Source organism: Aricia agestis, chromosome 3 (assembly GCF_905147365.1).
Source record: "Aricia agestis chromosome 3, ilAriAges1.1, whole genome shotgun sequence".
Lineage (NCBI taxonomy): Eukaryota > Metazoa > Arthropoda > Insecta > Lepidoptera > Lycaenidae > Aricia > Aricia agestis.
The window spans coordinates 16,465,437-16,484,762 of record NC_056408.1 but is presented as its reverse complement, the minus strand read 5'-3'; the positions used below and the strand labels follow the sequence as shown (position 1 = coordinate 16,484,762).

The following is a 19,326-nucleotide window of genomic DNA, read 5'->3' as shown; positions in this document are numbered from 1 at the left end:
TGGATACGCAATAGTGTAGTTTAATGTTATTTATGTGCAGTTTAAATTGTTTAGTATTATGGTCAAAGTATTCCGTGTTAAATATTACGTTTTGATTTATGTTATGACTTAAATTAAATTTTGAGTGTAAATAATTATATTTCTTGTGAAAAATGGTTGCAGCATCTGAATCAGGATCCAATTGATTTTTTTTTCGGATCGATAAGGAGCCAAGGATGCCGAAACGTAAATCCTGCTCCAGATAGGTTTGAAGCAGCATTTAGCAGCTTGTTAATTATATATCTAGTGTCCATGCACCTGGGTCAAATTGTGAGGTGGATAATTGCCACGCTTTGCATGAAGTTCTCATCACAAGCTGTACGCGATTCCGCGATTTAGAATAACCATACACGGTTATTCCCTTCTTAACGGGCAAAACACACAAGCAATCAAGATGTCTTCCGGTCGTGTCATCTGGCAACACGGGAGCGCTAGCAACACCGGATCTTCACCTTGACGTCTGTCATCGAACCATTTATCCAAGAATACAAGACTTCTATCTTCAACGTAATAACCTTTTTTTTATATATCCTATATTTTACATCTTAACTTCTAATACAATCCACAAGTAATTAACACAAACACAAGCGGGGCCTGCAAAGAACAAATAAATTGCGAGCTCTCTATTTCGGACATACAATTTACACCCCTTGAAGACAAAAGTGACCCTCGAATATGTAGTTGCGGAGCTACAATATGTTAGCGCTTATTTTATTAAATCGCTAAGAAGAAGGGTTGTAGTGAATGCAAAAACAAATAATGTCCGATCAGAGTATTTAATATTAGAGAGTACGGTAATAAAAATTAAATTGTGTTTCACATCTGCAGGATATAAATTACGAAACAATAAAAAAGTATTTAGAAAAAAATATTTGAAAGATTAAATTAAAACAGTGATATTTGTTCACATACAATATGAGTTCCTAAAATGTGAATTACTAGAAAAATTTAAAATGGATGAACGTAACGGTTGTGTGACTTGTCCCCGTTCTGTTCTACAAAGGCGGCATCATGGTTTGTCCCTCGAGTTTCTGGAATCACACCGGAACTTCGTGGAGCATATGTTCATAATGAGCACTTTACAAGCGCCACAAGAAGTACTATGGTTATTTAATTACATATAATACTAGCGACCCACCCCGGCTTCGCATCGGGTATAAAATATATAGCCACTGAAGAAATGATTAAAATCGATTCAGCAGTTTTGACTTGTCTATCTATATCTTATATATAAAATTCTCGTGTCACAATCTTAGTCCGCGTACTCCTCCGAAACGGCTTTACTGATTTTAACCAAAGTTTATATGCATATTCAGTGGGTCTGAGAATCGGCTACTGGGTACTTATTATATTAATAAGTGCATTTGTTGAATAAATAATAGTAAATTATTACAACTCGAGACTGACGACTACGGAATAGCGATGTAAGTTGCCACGGTGACATACTTATTTAATCACTTCAATAAAATATGGGCGAAATACTTTAACGTTTGCCGGGACAACTAGCTACACTTATCTGAAACGGCTTTACTGATTTTTACCAAATTTAAATAATATATATCAAAAATACTCACGATCTTCAAAGGAGAATAAAGTGCTTTTGCTCCTAGACAACCATCCGTCGCACATAACTATATCTGCACTTGACTTCTGTAAAGAACATGGAATCGTTATGTTGTCTTTCCCACCACATTGCTCTCATAAATTGCAACCTGTAGACCGCTCAGTGAATGGTCCATTAAAAAAAGCAGTCAAGTCAGCGTGTGATGCGTGGATGAGAAGTCACCCTGGACGAACAATGACCATATATGATATTCCATCAGTTGTGGCCACAGCATATCCATTGGCTTTGACCCAAAATAATATACAGGCAGGATTTAGATCCATATATAACAGAAATATCTTCACTGAACTCGATTTCAGCCCTTAATTTGTCACGGATAGACCTATGCTGGAATATAATGACGTATATGCCAACGTTGATGCAGCTCAAACCAAAGAAACATCTCACACAAGCTTTATAGATCCACTGATGCCTACGGAATCCAATCAAAACTTATTAAATTTACGACTAGAATTGGAATTTTACTTTGGAATTTTCCGCGGAAACTAGTACCCCTGCAACAGAACCATTAGACCCTTTAGCAGGCACTGAAATATCACAAGAAATAGTACACACGACACCACCTTCAACACCTTCGTTGGGTACAGTACAGAAAAATATATATCAGGCCAAAAATATGATTTCTGAACCATCTACTAGTATAGTGACAATGGCAACGTTTACTCCAGAAGGAATAAGACTTTTACGCCACGGAAATCAACCAATAAAGGACGTAAGAAGAGAAAATCTGCTATATGGACTGATAGACCGGAATAAGAATCAATTAGAAAAGAACACGAAGAAATAGAGCGTAAGAAAAATCTAAACAAATAAAGAAATACAATGTGAACACAAAACTTTAAACAAAAACTAAATCTAAAACAAGTACAAAGAAGCCAAAGACCAAGGAAAAATCTGATGATATTAATTCTAGCTCTGAAGAAGAAAATTGTCTATGCCTAGTATGTATGGAATCTTTTGGTTCTAGTAGACCAAACGACATTGTTCGTTTGGTGTACTAGAACCAAAAGATTCCATAAGGTACAGTGCACTTATTGTCATAACTGGGCCCACGAAGACTGTACACCACAAGAAAATTATTATATTTGCCACAGTTGTGATTCGGAATGAAAACTACAAATAAGACTGATTTATTAGAGATATGGTTGTTAAAGATTTTTAAATAATATATTTTTTTTATTAAAGACCGATTAATACTTAAGTAAATAAATATTTTTATGTCCTTAGTGGGGATGGTTGTACCACGGGGACAATTGTTGCACGTGATTTTTCATACAACGTTATAATTAACAAGATGCTCAATTTTTCGATAATTATAAGCATTAGACCAATTGAAATGTAACTGTCTCATTCTATGAGTGTTCATAGAACACTCATAGAATAAGACAGTACCTATATTTTGTATAAAAATATTGACTTTATCACATTTTTTTCAACTCTTGTCTCTGGGACTCAGCTGATCTCAAACTGGCGGTGTAAGCATTGTCTAATAGTATCTTAGATTCAATAAAAAAGCTATAATCCATTTTCAATTTGTCACCTTGTTGTCAACAGACTTCAACCATGAATAAAAGAGCATAATTCGTATGCATAGGCTTGTCACTCAAAAACCTGTAATTTTTCCTAGTGTGTGTGTTGTAGTGTGTGTAATGTTTTATTTGTTAAAAAAATGTATGATATAAGCATAATTTCAAAATAATATTAGGTCGATACACTCCTTCACAATATAAACTATAACTGTGCAAAATTACAAAGTTTTTGGCTCACGTATTAATACATAGATTTCTAGGTTATTTTCAAAAAAGAAGAATATTGTTAAAACTGAAAAAATCTATAAGTTTCTTTGTAAGAATATAACGCACCTTAAAAGTAAAACCGTTACTAAACGAAAATTTTCATTAATTGAGGTATCAATGCCATCTATCTGAAATAAATGTAAACTACAAGATAAACTTTGTGTTTCTGCAAAATTTTGTGTTTTGCGCCATCTAGCGGTAAATCAAAGCGTTACTAAGCCGAGTTATGTTCGGGTCGATAAATACAATATTGTGTCTATACCAATAAGAACATGATCGTGATAAAGTGATGACGGAAGTTTTAAACAACAGCGTGATTATTTGGATAAACACGGCTTTAAGTCACAAAATATTTTCTTTTTTGAATAGGTAAAGTGTTTCAATTTGTTTAGACACATTTTTCGTGTTATGAAATAACGCAATTTATAGTTCAATTTCATTGGATGGTATGTTACATTTTGTATAGTCACAGTTTGCCTTTATTTTTTTAGAGATTAATCCAATAAGGTTTATCTCTAGAGTGTAACATTTTTTATTGTAATCAAAAAATATTATTAACATGCCAATAGGTTTAACTCATTATTGAGTTGAAGTGAACATTACTTTTGTTAGCTCAAAGTAGGTACCTACCTCTCGTGGATAGAGAAATGAGGCTGTTTGTTTTCTTTGTTTTTGTTACTGTGTTTATTTTCTTTTATTGCTATTTCCAGTTGATCTCCTTTCAGTCCAAGTGTTTTAAAATGTAAAAGGATAAGATAGTTAAAAGTTAAGACGGTAAGATACTGTCTTAACTTTTAATTATGTTAAATTATGAAGTTTTAAAAGTTTTTTGTTTTGTAACATTAGTTGCGCTTACCGCAATGAACAAAAAAATGAGTGGTAAAGTGTTACTATAAAAATATAAATCAAAATAAATAAATATCTTTTTTAAATGGCATGTCATAATATAAACAGAGATCTATCTTATAAACTCATTAAATATCTTAAAAAAACCCTGAACTCAGATTTTATTTAGAAAAAACAGTGACTATTTTCTAATATTTGCTCCCCTGTAAAATTTGATAATTTCATTTAGTCACGGTATTACTTTAAAGGTGCGATAAGTTATTTATAACTTTACCGAAAGCTGTCTAGTGTGAAATAATGTTTTGGGTTTCTTTATTTACATACTTTATGAATTGACCAAAGGGATGTTATTTGTTAACCCTATTCTTTGTTTCAGGCCAACATGTGGAAATTTGTCCAACAGTGACTACTAATAACACACATTGTTGCTTTCTTGAAGACTTAAATTCAAATTCAAATACAGAACTGAACCCGCCTTACGGCGGCCGTCGATATAAAAGAATATCATAGAAAAATATAAGAAAGTAAGTAAGTACTGAAAGAATATACATTTATTATTAATAGATATTTTATGTATGTATTAATAATTATTTGAAATAAATAAGTCGTAATAACTTCTAGGTTACACTCGAAAATTTGGCTTATATTTATGTGATTCGGACGCGATTTCTTTAATATTTTTGTAAATAAATGACGTTGAAAGCTTATATTAGGAATTATTCTCGTGTAAACAACAATTTATCGTTATTTTTCGGAAGTTACACCCTGAATCCCTATTCAGGGTGTAACGTCCCGGTGACGCGAACGGTGCACCGTCACCGGGACACTGCGGCGTCGCACTGTATCAGGGTGACGGCGTCGTGTCATGGCACGATGACGACGCCACGCGAAGTTTGATGGAATTGCACTGTAACCCCACGTATTTGACAGATGTCACCATTGTAAAAAAATCTCTATTCTAGTGGATCTTTCGATTGACACCCGTTTCTGCTCTGTTGGTTGGTGGGGACGTTTCTTCTCATAGTCCTTTCATCTTTTAATAAATGCATTCATAACTTCATAACCATCTTTTGAACAGTGTCGCTCGCTAAATAAACTGTAGCATGTAAATATATATGGGAAATAATAAAACGAGCGAATAAAAAATTACTTTACGACTGATGATGAACATACTGTTTTAATAACATGAGCGGCATTAATTTGACTAATCGAAAAATAAACTAACGACTAATATTGATTTATAATAAAATCCAGAACGAGTATACAAAATGTGGATTGCGATTAATCTATTTCAGATATAAAATTCTATCCGAGCGACTGTATTTCTAAGTGAGCGACTGGAAATACATAGCGGGTGTTGGAATAATATACGTACTAGAGTACAAATGTCCAAGTATATTATGTAAACCACAAATCAAGGTTTCTTAACTTTTTAAGGCCGTATACAACGAGGATTAGTGAAATTTCATGTTTTTATTTTCACTACAACTTTGACCAGAAGTAATTATAGGCATTTAAACATTTTTTGTAGCTTTGTTACATTCCTTACCAAGGTTCCTGACAGCTTAGAATTTTGATTTGAATCCATTTACTACTAAAAAAAGAGTAATAAAGAATGATACTTTCAAAATTTTATTTCGACTAGAATTCAGCGAAAATAAATGCAGGAAAAAATATTTTTACACAAAAATGTTTAAATTATGATTTCGAAGGTCCTGGTCAGCTTCATTTTTGATAAATAATAATAATAATAATAAAAATAAGTAGGTAGTTCAGATCACAAATTCGAACGATTTGTTATTTTACAAAAGCAACGATTTGATTTTGAATTTGCCACTTTAATTCCACAGGCGCTTTGATGGATAAAAATTGAATGACATAAGTCAAATCTGTGTTTCAGAGGCTGATTGTCTATCATAGAGTATGTTCACAAATATATCCCAGTATTCTGGCCGTACAATAGTATAGCGCCGTAATTTGACGTCATGAGCAATGGTCAGTAGACTGAGTTTTATTTCGGAACCTAGTTAACATTTTTGGTTTACAAATACTACAATATTGCTTTGTAACCTAAATTATACGGCGAGAGACTATCTAATAAGATTCTATTTGATAATTTACATTCGCCAAACGATCATTTTTACGTTTTTGGTAGGTTTTATAGTCACAAAATGTAAACATTACAGCTTAGTCAGAAAACAATGTACAGAGTACTGCAACAGAGAGTTATCTATGTGTCAAAACTTTGTAAAATGATATTATGTTATTTTATCGCACATGTCCAATCCATAGCAATAGAAAGAATTATCACATCTTAAAATTAATTAAAAAAATAAGGTAAAGACAACATGGCAAATAATAGCAAGTGAAACTGGAAGAGTCGCCAGTCACAACTCAGATTTTAAATTAAATACAGGGTGTCAAAAGACCGCTTCCGATAACTTCGTGGGGTTATTATAGGGCATGAGATATATCCATTGGTGCAAGAAATTTTCATGTAATCGCCAGTTTTTAAAATAGTCAAAATTTTCAACACGCAATGTATAATGCGTGCAGTTAGGGCGCTTTTAGTGTCACTTGGATTTGCTCACGCACGCGGGATTGGCCCGCATGCGTAGCATCCGCAAAGAACAATTTCATATAGGTATCTATTGTAAAGCGTGATAAACGCACGCGGGACGCGGGGCGCTGTGCGGGGCGTCACCCCGGTGCGGGGTATCCGCATGCGTAAGCGCTGCCTACAACTTCAGTGCCCATTTTAGAGTCGAGCGGGGCGCACGCGCCGTATTGTACTACCGAAATGAAAATCGATACAGAACGAGTAATCATTGAAGTTCATCTGCGGCCCGTTTTGTGGGATAAACGCAATGAATTATACAAAAACAGGGACGCGAGGGAGGCTGCATGGAGAGATATTTTGAAGGAATTGGCACCTAACTACGAAAATTTGAGCGAAGAGGAAAGAAAAGTGGCGGGTATGTGTTTGGTTCATTATTTTATTTATACAAGCATCATTACTTTATTAATATAAGCATAATTATTTAATTCACAAATAACATCAAAAACCTTCTAAAACCTTTTGAGTTTAGTTAATTAATTATATATCGGTGTTGCCAGGAGACTTTTCCTTCATTGATAAAGTAATCTGCAAATATATCTCTGATATTACTTGCCGACGTATTACTACTTTCAGTCTGCTGCCTGGGTAGTGGTCCCGTAAAACCATTTGTGACAAATGTATGGCTGACCATGTAGCCATCCCGTTTCCTTATGAAATTGTGAAGTACACATGCCGCCTTGACTATTAATTGTGCTAGATCTAACTTGACAGTCATGGATCTGTGAAATATTCTAAATTTATTTGACATAATTCCAAAAGTGCATTCTATGTACCTTCTAGCTCTGGACAGACGGTAATTAAATATTTTCTTTTTGTAAGGTAAATTATCACGAGCATAAGGCCGCATCACATGTGATGATAAACCAAATGCCTCATCTCCCACTATCACGAACGGCAACTTTGCTCTTACACTAGATGGATAAGCTACTTCGGGGCAAATAATAGGCAACTCTTGCGGGTCAGGGATACCCAACGTGTTACTTTCCAGTTTCGTATACAATTGACTCCTTCTAAAGATGGTTGAATCGGCGTTGCTTCCACTGGTACCGACATTAATATATGTAAAATTATAATCAGCATCACACATTGCGAGGAGCACTACAGAATAATATTTCTTATAATTAAAATATAGTGATCCACTGTGCGGCGGCCGAATCACTCTTATATGTTTTCCATCAATAGCACCCAAGCAATAAGGAAAATTTGTATATGTGAGAAATCCCTCTGCGATTTCTTTCCATTTGATCCCATTAAGCTGTGGAATACATTCAGACTTTAGTTCAATCCATATTATGTAACAAACTTGTCTTACTATTTCGCTAATTGTTGCAATTCCAATCATATAGGAATAGTGTAGATCAGTGAATGTATTACCAGTTGCCAAATATCTGAAAACAAAAACAATATATTAATAATATGATAACATAATATATTAATAATGCTGACATCAGACATAAGACAGCATGCACCGCTCGAATTTTACTTCAGAAGAAAAATAAATACCCTTAAGGTGAAAGGGCACGGACGTAGCTAGCGCTAGAAGTTTTTAATTCGTTTTAACTACAGTACTATAGCTACGTTAGATTTCTATGATTTGCCGAAAATGTTATCATAGGGGGGTATTTATGCAGTTATGATTTCATATGAAAAGTTCGAAGTATAGTTATGTATCTCATATCTGCTAAAAGTGGCCACTTTTAGCAGATTTGAGACACATAACTATGCTGTAAATATTTTATAAGAAATCTTCTTTGTATAAATTAACCCCTATGGTAAAATTTCCGGCAAATGAAAGGAATCTAATAAATATATATAATATAATAAAATATCGTTTATTTCAAGTCCTCCTTCATGAAGGTTGACAGATGCAAATAAAGAAAATTTTTGTTAAAACAATTAAAAACTTACAGCGCTAGTGACTTCCGGAAGTTTTCACCTTAATTTTGATGATGGCAAATTTTACTGTAACAAATAAAAAAATTTCCCGATTCAATCCGGTGTTTTTCCAAAAATCCTTAAATGAAGTTCTAATTATTTTTGTAAAAAATGAATTATTTCCATTCAGTAAAATTTGCCATCATCAATATTATGGGTACTTTTCCTTCAACTGCGGCCTTATTTTTCCACTCTGTATAGGTATATATATATTGCTTGATTTATCTAATGCTTCATGAGACAGTGTAAAGTTGACAACATGTGTGAATTAATGAGGGCCTTTAATCGAATGCAGTTAAATTTCCAACTAATATCAGATTTGTACACACGGCCACAGATCAAGCTTCCCAAAACCAGTATAAACAGGACTCATGCGTTGTTTATTATCGTAGACGACTCGCCGCCCGGCGAGGCCCTAGCAAGTTCCGTTTATTGGTACTGGTTTTGGGTAACTTGATCTGAAACTGTGTGTACTTTTGCCACTTACTTATTATATTTTGTCATTTCAGACAAGAAAATACAACAACGCTGGCGAACAGCAAGGGACACTTACCAGAAAGACAAGATATCTGAAAAAAATCAGCCATCCGGCTCTGGGAGTAAGAAGAAGAAGAAATATTCTTACTATGACATTTTGACTTTCTTAGACAGTACAACGGAAACTGCTGGAGAAGAGTCACTCTGTGAAGAAATGTCTGAACAAAGTAATTTAGAAACACCTAATGAGTCCACGCAACCAGGTACTTCACGTCAAGAAAGTTCTCAACTAACATCACAACGTAATTTAGAAACACGTAATGAGTCCACGCAACCAGATACTTCACGTCAAGAAAGTTCTCACCCAACATCAAAACAAAAACAAGTAAAATCTAAAAAGCAAGCACCATCTGAATTTGAGGCACAGTTATTAGAATGCTTAAAGTCTAATCAACTGGAGCTAGAAAGTGAGGATTTGGCTTTCTTTCAGTCTCTGCAGCCTTCATTAAAAAGATTCACTAGATATCAAAAACTAATGTTCAGAACAAAAGTGTTAAATATAGTTATGGAAATGGAAAGTCAAACACAACCTGCATACTACAGTCCCATACCTACAACAAGTTCTAGTGCTTTTACTGAGCTTGACAGTTTGTCACCGATAAATCAAGATTACCAAACCAATAGTATAATCCAGGATACTTCGAGTCTTAACGACAATGCTATTAGTTCTGCTGCAGTGAATGACAATGAAACTCTTATTTCGACTGAAAGCGGCTTGTTTAATATCACGTCTTATGACGTAATTTATACCCCAGCAACAACATCATCTACAGGCGAAAGAAATGTCAACGCTCAGGATACAAATTTACAAAGAAATGAATGATGTAAAATTTGATTTTTTAATTTATGAATAAAACTCTTTTTATTAAAATGAGTACGATTAACTTTTTTTCTCCAGTTTCTCTCTAATTGTTTGTTTAGTCATATGAGTGCGGTTGTACACACGGCACAGATCAAGTTACTCAAATCCAGTATAAGCGGGACTCCGACGGGTTACCTAAGTATGATAATACGCAAGGCGCGAGTTCCATTTATGCTGGTTTTGGGTAACTTGATCTGTGGCCATGTGTACTTTATCAGATAAAAAAAAGGATTGTGTATGTAGGTTGAACGTACCAATCCCAAACCAATTAAGGACTTTTTTGACTTTAAATTACTGTCATGTGCAAACCTATAACTTTTATCTATATTATAATAAGTAGCGTGTGATGAAAGGTAGGAATGATTCCACTTTAATGGTGACATTTTATGAGTGAAATAATCTTATTTTATGAAATTTCAACAATTAATAACCAATGACGCGTTACTTTACGATATTTCAAACAAAAAATCATTATTATACCGTTTATTTAGACTGGATAATTACTAGAACATGTGTTGTATGATGTCTCAATAGTTGACCACGATGGTCAACTACCGAAAAAATCATTGATTTGATTTTTGTTTAACATTTTTGCAGTTGACCAGAGTACATGACAAAATTTTTTTTTTGCACATGTAAATTTACACATGACAGTAATTTGAAGTCAAAAAAGTCCTTTACTGGTTTGGGATTGGTACGTTTATCCTACCTGTTCAAATCCCTTTCCACTAAATCATAGCAGGAAATTAAATATTTAAAATTTTAAACTTACCTTAATGTAATAGCGAGCCTCTCAATCGGTTGTATTGTAATCCTTCGTAAACTGCTTTTTTGTAGCTTATTCTCAATTTTACACAACAGTTCATCAAAAGAACGAATGGACATTCGAAAGTAATTTTTAAATTTACGTTCATTATTTTGTAGTTTTCCAAAGTGTGTAACAAACGCCCCAGCAAGAAGCCTATTTTCAAGAAAGGGATCAACATGTACTCTTGTCTTCTTGTTTCGTCGTTTGTAAAGTATGTAAGCGACAGATATTCTTTTGACATTGATCATTTTTGAACACGTCTATACCGTTACGCAGCCCGTAGAAAACTGAAACTCATGCTGCGTATGATCCGCAGCGTGAAATTTTACGCATGCGGTCCAATCCCGCGTGCGTGAGCAAATCCGCGTGACACTAAAAGCGCCCTTAATGCGCAATAATATCGCCCGCCGCCGATGAATGAAACCCCGGGCCGAGCCGGCCCCCCCGCGCCGCCCGCGCCGAATACCGCGCGCGCGGCTCTGCGCTAGTCATGAGTTAAGACAAAACAGCTGATCGGGGTGTGCCCTATACCCTAGCCCGTAGGTAGTGAATAAACCACCAATATTGTAATGATTATTAAATTACAATAGTTTTCACGATTTAACAAAATGTTACAATTTATTAATTACCGTTTCTCAGGTTTTTACTCAAAAATACTCAGTTTTTACTTCCGGCCAAAAAGGAAAAGAAATCATAATTCACATCCGATCATCATCCGATTTACACATCTGTAAAAATACATACACAATTACCTACTGCACCTATCAATACCTATCAATGGAAAACATACGTGATAACATGTTCACTGACCTGTGATCAGCTGTCTGCTTTTATGAAATGCAGTTCGAACTGTGCTCCATGATCCATCTAACTCGATGTAGACAGGAGACATTCCAATTCTTTAAACACTTTTTATTGCACTGTTTAAACCGCACTATCGTCTATCGACGACGATGTTCACCTGTTCCATAAAGCATCGCACATTCACCGGACGTATCTTGTCACGGCCCGTTATTAATTACAAACATAAAAAAATAGTTAACAATACACAAAACAAGCAATATGACAACATCTAAACGTAAAATTACAAAACTTAAACAAAAACGTCACAGTACCTACACCAGCACGGCGCGTGTTAGACAGCCGACTGAACAAAATTGAAGAAAAAACTTTGTAAAATAATAGGGATGTATCCCTGTGCAATGTGAATATTTTGAGTAATCGATAATTTTTTTATCGATAAATCGTATTAATTGTTTTACATACGAGTACGTATTGATTACTGTCAAACTAAAAATAAACAAATACCTACTCAATGTTAAGAAAAGCAACAATAATTAAAAGTTATTTAATTAATTAGGTATTAAAGTATTTTCATTGGTACGTAGACGCTTATACGCGCATACGTAGACGCGCAAAACGCGTACCACGGTATAACAATCACTTTATCACGGTAATGTAGGTATCGAATTTAAAAAATGAGATGAGATCTACTAAATAATAGTTATAATTTTTATTATTTAATGGTAATTTAAATATCGACTAAATAGTATTGAATTTATAGGGTACAACACTTAGATTGTCCTTGAAATGGATTAGCGACACGTGCGTCGTGCACAGCTGCAGAGCGGCGCGCTTTGTCGGCGCCGCAATCAAAGCAAGCCGCCGTTCGGTGTCTTTTGACTACTTCCGAAAGTCGATACACGACGAACATTATTTCAAAAATTAAAATAGATTTTTTAATTTAGTAGCCATTTGAGCATTGAGGTAATAGGTTGTTATAGTTGTTAGGAGATAAGTTTAATTTTTTAATAATTACTTCAAGTATTGTGTAAAGTGTTTAATAATTGATTATTATTTCAGTTGTAATAAAATACTTTGTGGTGTGTGTTTTTGACGTTCTTGGTGGTGACTGGTCTTATTGCTTGGTGTTAAGGACTATTTTCAAAATGCATAAAGAAGTAAGAACACTTATACTCAACATTTTTCACGTAAGTTAATTGCCAGTTTTATGTATGAGGTTTTTTCGTGTATCATCTGTTATTTCGATTGATAAGTGACGATTGCGGATAAACAGTTCATCCGCATAGGTTTCGTTACTTACGATGAACTTTTTCACTAGTCTAATAATCTTAGAAGTTTGCCATACTGTCGTAAGTTGTTACACATGCACAGACAGTTACTTACAGTTTTCTACATGAGCTACCATTAAACTCTTAACACTGCAAATAGCTTAGATGAGAGGTCAGAGGTCAGAGTTCTAAGTTCCACGTCATGGTGACCTTCATGGGTTTGAAATTGAAAAGACACCACATACATTAGGGTTTCTGTGTGTTGTCGTAACTCGTAGTGTATCGTCATTCGTCGCATACGACCTTTCGACTTAGCGTGCGTAGGCCGGAGCTAACAGCTGATTAACGCGGTCAACGTTCTCGGGTTTGTACTCGGGTCACGAGAACAATGACCGCGCGCTTGCAAATGCTTATTGGGGTAAAAATAATAAAATTAAAAAATATATTTCAAAATATTTTTCTATGTGGTTTATTATCATGTTTAAAGGGTTTTAATTATAAAAAAATAAACAATAAAAAATTAAAAAAATAAAAAAAAAAATAAAAAAAAATACATATTCGTAATCAGAAAATGTAGTATAATCATACCCCAAAGTTATCGGAAGTGGTCTTATTACACCCTGTATAGATAACAAAAATATAAATTTCCTACGATGATGTTGGGACAGCTTTTGGGAAATTTTTTGCTGACATTCCAGTTTTAATTACAAGAAACTTAAAGGACTCTCCTGATGATGCTATATTGTTACTTAAAGAAAATGTAAATGAATGTGATATCGATTTTAGATTTAAAGAAGTAGGTCCTCAAGACATCATAAAAACTTTCAAATTATTAAATATTAAGAACACTACCGACTTGTGGGGCCTATCAATGAAAGTTATTAAATCTATAATCGACGTTATCGCGCCCTACTTAGCGACTATTTTTAATAATTGTATAAAAAGTGGCATATTTCCTGTTCTAATGAAACACAGTAAAGTTTTACCTCTTTTTAAATCTGGTAGTAAGTCGAAACCATCTAATTTCCGACCTATATCTATCTTACCCACATTGAGTAAAATTTATGAAAAGATAATACTGAATCAATTACTAACGCACTTCAATATAAATAATATTTTACATAATAAACAATTTGGATTAACAAAGGGACGGTCTACTACAGACGCAGGCGTTGAATTGATCAGTAGTATTTTAATGCCTGGGAGACGTCGCAGGATGCTCTAGGAGTTTATTGCGATCTCTCAAAGGCTTTTGACTGCGTGCAAAATAAAACATTGGTCAGGAAACTCTGTCACTATGGCATAAAAAGCACAGCACTCGCCCTCCTAAAATCGTACTTGTCAAATAGAACTCAGAGGGTTGAGATAAATGGTAAAAAATCTGCTGGTGCTAAAATTGAAATGGGGATCCCACAGGGGTCTATTTTAGGACCCTTCCTATTTCTTATTTATATAAATGACCTGCCATTCTTAATCAAAGATAACATGGGATAGTATTATTTGCTGATGATACATCGCTTATATTTAATATCAAACGGTTTAATGCATGTTATGACGAAGTAAATAATGCTCTCTTAAAGATTTCACATTGGTTTAGCGTTAAAGTTCGGCCGTTCAGAGAATGCGTTCCTGTCGCGATTAAACTGACAACGTAACTTTGTAATGGCGTTGCAGATACGATAAAAATATTTTTGCTGGTTGTTTACTGTTTTAACAACTGATGACCATTAAAACAACGTTATTAAATATATCAATAATCAATGAATGTTATAATTTTGTGCCTAACTGAGTGTCAAATAACTTGGTAAACAATATTTTTCTAAATCTATACTGCGCTATTACAAGGTTATGTCAGCGCTTTATATTTGTAAAATAGTGCTGTGCTAACAATAACAGGCAATAATAGTATCGTAATCTGTTCTTATACAGTTATACTTTATAAAATAATACGTTTTGTTTTTCTTTTTAAGAATTTGAAAATAATGGACTATAAGATAACTTTTATGAAATATAAAAATAAAACTACGACCAAAACAGTCGTCTGTTGTCGTTTCGTACGCATAGATCACGTTCTTCAAGTGTTTTTGATCTGTTTTTATTTGATTACCCGGCTTTTGTTTAATGGACTGTTTCTGCTTTTCAAACTGACATCGGTGCTAAATCGGACTTCGATTGTGTTGTGTATTGCGTTATTTTTACTTTTGGTGCATAATAATCCTAAACGTGGACAAACATTGAAAAGTGGAGCCAGTGAGTTAATCATCAAGCTGCAAGATTACTTTGAGAGGGAGCGGCAAAATTGCGGACCCCTGGTACCTGTCGAACAAGTACAAGAACGCGTCTCTAAGGCGCTTGGAGTTAGCAAACGAACGATAACAAATATGAATAAAGAAAAGTTCGGCTCTACTGGCACGGAAGACAATATTTTACGTACTCCGAAGAAGAAATGTAGAACTAAACCCGTGACAGATATCAACCAAAAAATCAAAATTGCATCGGCGTCAAAGGTGTCAACCTTTGACGCCGATGCAATCAGAAATAATATATATGGTTACTATTCCAGAAATTAATATCTCAACAGGAAGAAGCTTTTGGCATCATTAGGAGAAGCTGGACTGTTTAGCGGGGGTAAAACTGGTTTTACCAAAATCTTAAAAGATATTGGTTTTTCGTATAAAAAAACATACAAAAGAAAAATTTTATTAGAACGATACGACATAATTTTAAAACGGATAAGTTTTTTGAGAGAAGCAAAAAAAATTGATAACTGGGATAATGTCGTGTTCATTGACGAGACATGGCTAAACGCCAATCACACGGTTTCCCGTTCTTGGACGGATGATGCACAAGCGTCGACGTCGAAAGTACCAATGGGTAAGGGGGCCCGTCTGATAGTATGCCACGCAGGTTCTGCAAAATATGGCTTTGTGGAGAACGCGTTACAGGCATTTCAATCAAAAACCACAAATGACTACCACGAGGAAATGAATGCCACTACATTTAAAGAGTGGTTCCAGAACGTGCTTTTGCCCAGCTTACCAGAGCCTTCAGTAATATTCATGGATAATGAATGCCTCCTATCACTCGGTTCAAATACAGAAACCACCTAATAATAAAGAAGAAATGGTGGCTTGGTTACAAGCAAAAGGCATTGACGCAAATATGCAGATGCTAAAAGCAGAGCTATTTAAATTAGTTAAAGAAAATAAAGCGGCAAATGTGCGATACGAAATCAATGAACTGGCTCTGGAGTACGGTCATCGCGTTCTAAGAATTCCACCGTATCATTGCCAATATAACGCGATCGAGCTAATCTGGGCTCAAATAAAAGGTTACGCCGCCCGCCACAATACTTCCCCGCCATTCAGCACGAAAAAGATGATGATATTAAAAGAAGCCTGCGGGGAAGTCGCAAGAGATGACTGGGCAAAGGTTGTTGAGAAGACTAAAAACTTGATTTTGGAAGATTTTGACCGAGATATCAGGATTGATTCTGTTATTGATAATAATATAATTATACATGTAGGCGAAGTTGATGATGAAGACACCACCTCCTCAAACGAATAGAAGTCTGATTAATATTCTGTACGCACATTCAATTCAATGTACTTTATTGCATAGAAATACAGATTGTAACTTTATAACAAAGAATAAATAAATAAAAGGACATCATTCATTTTGGACCAAAACATGAAAGTGCCGGCCAGAAAAAAAAAGTACGATATTCGGATAGAATACACAATTTCTATCATTTTTTACTATGACGTCCAATCTGTGCGCACAATGGTTACGTCGTAATAACATAAAAAATAAAATATTTTTTTATTAATTCTTTGTTGATAAAAAAGATTGGAGTGACATTATAATATAAAAAAATATTATATTAAAACTTATTTAGGTACATAATCGCAAAATACTCAAGGTCAAAACCTAGTGGTCAAAATATAAAATCGTACTATTTAACACATTCATATTATTATTCTTTATAATAAAGAATGTTGTCTGTTTAGAGTCAAACATTACAGGTTACTTTCTCTCAAAACTTCAAATAGAATTCCGAGAACTAATGAAAAGGGTTAAGGGACGGCTACCTGGGTGCGTGAACGCATTGTTATTGGTTGCCGACCGCCCGCCCGCGCTATGCCAGCGGCCAGCAAGCGGCCAGCCAGTCAGTTATCCATGCAACTTTGGTTACATCGGACGGCTATCGTGACAATAATCTCTTGTTCTTAGAGTGATATAATATCAAGTGTATTTAGCGAAGCTTAATATCTGGCATTATGAACGTACAATTGTGTATTTCGTGTCGTGTGCCTATTGGTGATCGCCGAAGTTATAGTTGGACATCCGGTGAATCACAACACATCGAAATCGCACAGTTTGTTATTGAAGATCTACTGGGTCATCAGGTGAGGATTATATTATCGCTATAACGAACGAATATGCCTAAGATATTTACTACGAACAAACATCATAACTCTTATGTACATAATGTTATAACATAAGCCGCATTTGCTGCTGTGTTTTTTAATAAACACAAGTTTTCAAATAAAGAGGGCCCCCCGCCCTCCGCAGATATATTATTTTTTTTATTTAATGATATATTACTAAGCTAATAAACTTTTTTTTTTCAGAATGAACCTACAGATGTTATATGCCGACCTTGTTGGCAAAGGGCCGAGCGGCAATATCTCCGACGTCAACGTGAAGTGCAGGAAGAACCTGACAACGAAGAACCTGATGTTGCAGACGAAGAAGTTGACGCTGTGCCTCATTCTACAGTTTTACCTGGATATGTACGAACTAGTAATACGGCAAACTCTTGTGTATTTCAACACTGTGTAGACTCAACAAGACACAGAATACCAGAAAACATTATTCTACGTGTTCTTTGCCGATACAGTGTATTCATATCAGAAAACAGTCGTGTTTGCAGCGAACACCTCGAGCAAAATGAATGGCATTTACTTGCTATGCAAGACATTTTAATTCAAGATTTTAATTCTGCACAGATCGTTAGTGCGCTAAGGTTGTTAATAAACCACATTAAAACAGAAGTTTTAGATTTTGAGCATTATGAATTGATCAATAACAAAGAGTTCCACGATTGGACTGGTCTTACTGCTGAACAATTCTCTGATTTATTGGCCAACACTCCGAGCTTAAATCAAAGAAGAAACAAAAAAACAATTTTAGCAGCTTTACTTGCAAAGATCCGAACTGGAGACTCAAATGCTAGGCTCGCAACGATATTTAAAACGAGCGAATCCACATTCGCGCGAATGCTTGAGAGTGGCCGAGAAGCACTTTTGCGAGACTTTGTTCCAATGCATTTGGGGTTTGACCATATGACTCGGGAAGATGTCACACGTAGGAATCTTCTTATCCCAGAAATCTTTTTGGAAATATTGAAAGTCCTCCCGAAGAAAGAAAAGCTATTACAATTGTGGACGGCACATACATCTACATCCAAAAAAGCTCAAACTACTTTTTTCAACGAAAATCTTATAGTAGTCACAAGTTCCGGAACTTAGTAAAACCATTTTTGTTTGTCTGCTGCGACGGTCACATAATAGAAGTCTCAGGTCCACACGCTGCTACTTCTTCAGATGCGCAGATAATGCAGAATATTGCTCAAAATGAAAGTGATCATGGCGATGGATTATTCCAATGGTTCTACCAAAGCGGGGACGTATTTATTTTGGACCGTGGGTTCAGAGATGCAGTTCCCATTCTTGAAGGAAATGGTTACACTGTGAAAATGCCGGAGACAAAGCATCCAGGAGCGACGCAACTAACCACGGAACAAGCAAACAAGTCACGCCTTGTTACTATTTGCCGTTGGGTTGTGGAAGTAGTAAATGGCCGATTGAAACGAGATTTCCGCCTGTTGAGAAACGTTCATATTAATATAACATTGCACTATATGTTTGAATATTTTAGAATCGCAGCAGCATTAATAAATGCTTATCACGTGTTGATAGTAGATAATGTCCATGCTTCTGATTTTTTACAAATAATCCGGGAAAGGATAAACATGCCCAATACACTGGCAGATCTTGTCGCCAGACGTAACTTGAACAGAATGAGAGCACAGATATGGCTGAGTTTAATGACTTTCCTACGCTGACCGAAGAAGAATTAATATTATTTAGCCTCGGTATATATCAGCTGAAACAAGCGAGAA

General features: G+C 35.1%; 3 protein-coding genes across 3 annotated transcripts in view; 1 reads left to right on the top strand and 2 right to left on the bottom strand.

Moving 5' to 3' along the window:
* LOC121725651 (sorting nexin-7-like) overlaps nucleotides 1–19,326 on the bottom strand; it is a 147,598-nt gene that overhangs the window by 35,852 nt on the left and 92,420 nt on the right. The gene's annotated exons all lie outside the window — the stretch shown is intronic.
* LOC121725653 lies at nucleotides 7,106–10,272 on the top strand. Its single transcript, XM_042112687.1, has 2 exons — nucleotides 7,106–7,280; nucleotides 9,370–10,272. Exons 1-2 carry the CDS (start codon nucleotides 7,106–7,108, stop codon nucleotides 10,218–10,220), a joined length of 1,026 nt encoding a protein of 341 aa, XP_041968621.1. The 3' UTR covers nucleotides 10,221–10,272.
* LOC121725652 lies at nucleotides 7,274–11,439 on the bottom strand. The gene is made up of 2 exons (XM_042112686.1): nucleotides 11,032–11,439; nucleotides 7,274–8,313 (listed from the first exon to the last, which is right to left on the bottom strand). Exons 1-2 carry the CDS (start codon nucleotides 11,313–11,315, stop codon nucleotides 7,395–7,397), a joined length of 1,203 nt encoding a protein of 400 aa, XP_041968620.1. The 5' UTR covers nucleotides 11,316–11,439; the 3' UTR covers nucleotides 7,274–7,394.

Coding starts and splice junctions, on each gene's coding strand:
- LOC121725652 (XM_042112686.1), bottom strand. CDS start 11,315: ATGATCAATGTCAAAAGAATATCTGTCGCTTACATACTTTACAAACGA. Junction 8,314..11,031: donor AGGCTCGCTATTACATTAAG/GTAAGTTTAAAA, acceptor TTTTGTTTTCAG/ATATTTGGCAACTGGTAATA.
- LOC121725653 (XM_042112687.1), top strand. CDS start 7,106: ATGAAAATCGATACAGAACGAGTAATCATTGAAGTTCATCTGCGGCCC. Junction 7,281..9,369: donor AGAGGAAAGAAAAGTGGCGG/GTATGTGTTTGG, acceptor TTGTCATTTCAG/ACAAGAAAATACAACAACGC.